This window comes from Cebus imitator, unplaced genomic scaffold, assembly GCF_001604975.1.
Source record: "Cebus imitator isolate Cc_AM_T3 unplaced genomic scaffold, Cebus_imitator-1.0 Scaffold287, whole genome shotgun sequence".
Classification (NCBI taxonomy): domain Eukaryota; kingdom Metazoa; phylum Chordata; class Mammalia; order Primates; family Cebidae; genus Cebus; species Cebus imitator.
Window position 1 is genome coordinate 808,948 of NW_016107602.1, and position 4,749 is coordinate 813,696.

General features: G+C 34.5%; 1 protein-coding gene across 1 annotated transcript in view; it reads left to right on the plus strand.

The window, feature by feature from the left end:
- PHC3 (polyhomeotic homolog 3) overlaps nt 1-4,749 on the plus strand; it is an 89,955-nt gene that overhangs the window by 73,706 nt on the left and 11,500 nt on the right. Inside the window, exon 11 of the mRNA XM_037729041.1 lies at nt 3,159-3,273. Within this exon, the coding sequence (XP_037584969.1) occupies nt 3,159-3,273 (115 nt within the window). The remainder of the gene's footprint in view (nt 1-3,158; nt 3,274-4,749) is intronic.

Genomic DNA, 4,749 nt, shown 5'->3' on the forward strand with positions numbered 1-4,749 from the left:
CACCATGCCTGGCCAAATACTGTCTTTTAATTACACATACTATTTTATCTGAGAACATTTCTTTCTCACTTGATATGAAAAGTAATAAAGAATTGTCCTGTATCTACAATATGTGTATAAATGAAAATTCTAGGCTAAAAATTATTTGTGTGTCCCCCTGTGTACACAATAGGAAGAGCATGGAAATTTGCTTAGGAAACTTTACAACATGTAGTATGATCCTCAGCTTATAATTTAATGGACATGTAGTATATATTAGACTATTCTAGAACATGAGAGATATATGTATATACGTATATATTCTTTACATACATAAAGAGGTAAAATAGAATCCCCTTTCCCTCCAGGAGCTTTTAATGTAGTCTGGAACTAGGGATCTAGGGAATCTCCACACCAAAAGGTAATGAAGGCGCTACCAATGGTATCTTTTCACTGAATTATATAAACAGCAAGAATTTAGAACTTTAAAACTGGCTAAGATTATTCCCACTTTGGTGGGTTTCCTATAAAAATGAGATTTGAGCTGGGCCATGGATTTAATGCATAGATTTAAGATAAACAGCAAGAACATTTCAGATTAGAACACTAAGAGTAAATGCAGCGCTCGGTAATTTTGAGAGAGGGCAGTGAAGAGTAGAGGGTTGCATTAGAGGAGGAGTGGGAAGTCTGAATGGCAGAGTCAGTTTATGGAGAACCTTGGATATTAGACAAGCCAGTTAGAAGTTACCTTGTTGGGTGGATGGTTTGAAGTTTGGTGGATAGTTACTGAAGATTTTTAGGCAGGTGATATGAATAAAAGTGTTTTTGGAAACTTTGATAGCCATTTATAGGATGTATGGATAAGCTTTGCATGTAATTGACACCTGTAGTCATGGTGGCAAGAGGAAGGAAAGGACTGATGTTCTCAAGGTAAAGGGGTAGTTCAGCAGGATATGATATCAGTGTAAGAAAAGGAAGATGCAGAGATAACATATTTCATAGGCAAGAAATATTTATATAAAACGTGCTAAAATTTTAAATACTTCTAATTTAATTTCTCAAGGTAATTTTATAATCTTCATGTTCATATTACTATGTACGTCAGTGTTTGTAGGAAGTACTACAGTGTGAAATGGTGAGGTCACTTACTTAGTGGCTTTGGTTTTAGTAGTATGTATAGTTTCAACCTTCAAACCTCATGGTAATCATATAAAGGATAAATTGTGGGTCTGTTTAGACTGGTTCTATAATGAGAGTTTCCAGCCAGTAGATTGTGATTCATCCATCTCATTGCCTCTTTTTGCTGCTGTCCCCATGTGATTTCAGGTCTTTGGGGGAAGTAAAAAGTAACTTCTCCTCATGCCAGAAAATGGGGGCTCTATATTAGGAAGTAGGTTTGGCCACTCCAGTAGAGATCCAGAATAATATTTGATTAAAGAAGATAGGAGTTTAATTTTCTTTGACGTAACCCAAAGGTCAGCAGTTGAGGGCTTCATGTGGTAATTCCTTAGTACTGGGCACTCAAGCTCCAGGGTCTTACGTCTCTGCCTCCGTAGAATGTTGCTTTTATTTCCAAGATGGCTAATATTCATGATCACATTCTAACCAATGAGATGGGGGAAAGAGCACCATCTGGAATTTGTGAACATTTACATTCATATGCCATTGGTTACAAATTAGTCACAGCTAGGACAGAAACTTGTTTTTAATCTGGGTGGCCATGTTCGTAAGGTTTTGTTACTATTGGAGAAAAGCAGAGTGGATGCTGGAGAATTACCAGCTGTTTCTGCCATAGAATCCATTTTTATTACTAAATCAGCAGTTTAAAAAATTGTTTTGACAGTTTTAAAATTCATAAATGTAAAATAATGACCTTGGCAATATTACCAAATTTATTAAAAATCTGAACATTAGAACAAGAATTTTTGAATCTGTTAATATTCCTCACTTCTTTTTGAGAAATAAAACTGATACTCTATTTTTGTTGGGTTAACTGTAAACCATTTCTGTTTGATATTTCCGCTCTCTCACCAGCAGAAACATTTCCTTCTCCTTCATAATGTATTCTAACCTATTATCAGATGTTACACATTGCTTTGTTAATTAACAAAACATCTTTGAAACAAAGCTTTTCGCATATCCTGTTCCTGGAATAAACCTGAGAAATGGAGTCTGTTAGGGCTGGAACTAATGGCTGTCACTGGTGGTTGAGTGAGAAGTACAGGCTTTTCAAGGTCAGATCAGATTATAAGCATGACAAAATAAAAACAGTACTTCTGGGAATTATGTTGTCAGGTCTCAGGAATGCGTTGGTGGATCTTCTGACTGGGCGGTTGGAAGGGGCAATTTTTAACTTACTTGTTTTGAGATTGTTTCTTCCTCATTGCTACTAATTTGATGACTTTTGCTTATGAAAGCAGTCCTGAGAGTAGTTATATATGTAGGGTAGAAGAAGGATATTCTAACTTAATAAGGAGCATCCTATTAATACCATCCTGTTTTATAATTAGATATATGCATCTTTTAAAATAATTTTATGTATGTATCTATGTATGATGAATGAGATGGGATCTTGCTATGCTGCCCACAGCGGTCTCAAATACTTTGGCTCAAACAGTTCTTCTGCCTCAGCCTCCTGATATATACATCTTTATATATTTTATATACTGCAGGTCTTTGAGAGAGCTAATTATCTTACATGCTTCTTTAAATCAGACATATCAAAATTTCACCTTTTTGAAGCCATCGCTCCAATTAGAATTAAGGGTTCTCTGCTATGTGTCTCCACAGTGCAGTTTATCAAAATTTATATCGCACAGTCAGCTTTTTGAAAGTGTTCCTCCTGGAAGGTAGTGCCTATGTTATTGATCTTCATTTCTCTCCCAGTGTTTATAAAGTTTTTTTGTACGTTTTAGATGGATTGGAAGCAAGAGAAACCTTTTAAAATGTTACGTTTATTTATGTAGAAAGAAATTCCTTATAATTTTTATGCAGAAGCAAGAGGGAATTAGTAGCGGTGGTTGTTTTTTGAAGGCTTTTGTCTTGTCAAAGTGACTGTGGATTGAAAAGTTAAAGAACCATTGGTTTGCTAGCAATATCCAACCAAAGTATAGACTAAAAGAAAATTTGCATAATTAAATTTTTGGAACCTTTTTTTCCTTTGTTTCCTTCTTTTTTAGAGACATTAGAAGAAATGGACAGTGAGTTGCTCAAGTGTGAATTCTGTGGGAAAATGGGATATGCTAATGAATTTTTGCGGTCAAAACGATTCTGCACGATGTCATGTGCCAAAAGGTATTTCTGTGCTATTGAATTTCCTAAAGGACAGATAAATAACTATTGGAACAAAACCCAAAAACCCTTGAATAGCTTACCAAGGATAATTCTAGATATTTTAGTATGTATTGCTATAGAAGAAACGTAGATATTGTAATGTAGAAGCATAATACAAATAGACAGTATCTGGAGACACCTTGTACTTAGTTACTAGATTTTGCTTTGTGAAAATTACATATTCATAACACTTAATTGTACAGTATAATCTGATATTAAAGTAGTAATCTCCTAGTGGTAAGAATATATTTAGGAGAATCCCTCCAAGGAAATGATCAGGATGTTATGTAATACTAGTCCTTAAAATATCAAAAACAATATGTGTTTTATCATTATTGAAATACTTAGATTTACTTTGTGTTGTTTTAAAATGTTTTCATTTGTTTGAATCACATCCTATTTATTTTAGGTTTCTAATGGGACAGCTATAATATAAATTCCCCATACTGTTAACATGGTCAGAAAGTACTTGTCTTTTCTGAATTAGTATTTGCAATAGTCATAGTTTTGTGTTTTTTTTAATACAGTCTCACTCTGTCGCCCAGGCTGGAGTGCAGTGGTGCAATCTCGGCTCACTGCAACCTCCGCCATTCGGGTTCAAGAGATTCTCCTGCCTCAGCCTCCTGAGTAGCTGGGATTACAGGCACCTTGCCACCATGCCTGGCTAATTTTTATATTTTTAGTAGAAACGGGGTTTCACCATGTTGGCCAGGCTGGTCTCGAACTCCTGACCTCAGATGATCTACCCGCCTCAGGGGATTACAGGTGTGAGCCACCACACCTGGCTGATAAATAGTATTAATAACAAAATAAATGTGTAGTCTCTTCATTAATTGTATAATTCCCAAGTTTGGTTTACATTTAAAAAGAACCCCACCCTAATTCTGATAATAAATCCTAGTAATACTGATACTTGCCACTAAAATTGAAGTGTATGCACACTATTTTGAAATTGGTTCTGTGTTCAGAAGGGTGATTATTCTCTCAAAGGATTTAAGATCTTCAATAGGATAACTATAGCTTGTACTATATTTCAAAATAGGTAGAAGAGAAGAATTGGAATGGTTCTAACATGAAGAAAAGACAATATTTAAGATATGGATTTCCCAAGTACACTGATTTGATCATTACAGATTGTATGAATGTATTACATTATCACACACATACCCTAAAACTATGTATATCTATTATGCATCCATAAAAAATAACCTCATGAAAAAAATTAATATGTTAATTGTATACCTCTAGGGAATTTCTGACTTGAACATTTTATTTTGTATGGGATATTTCCAAAATATACTTAATAAAAAGTTAAATAGTAGAAGTGTTTTCCTCCAAAATTGGGTTCATTGTTTCAGTTGTTAATCTGTTTTTCTTTTTTCTTTTTTTTTTTTTTTTTTTTTTTTTTTTTTTGTTACCCAGGCTGGAGTGCAATGG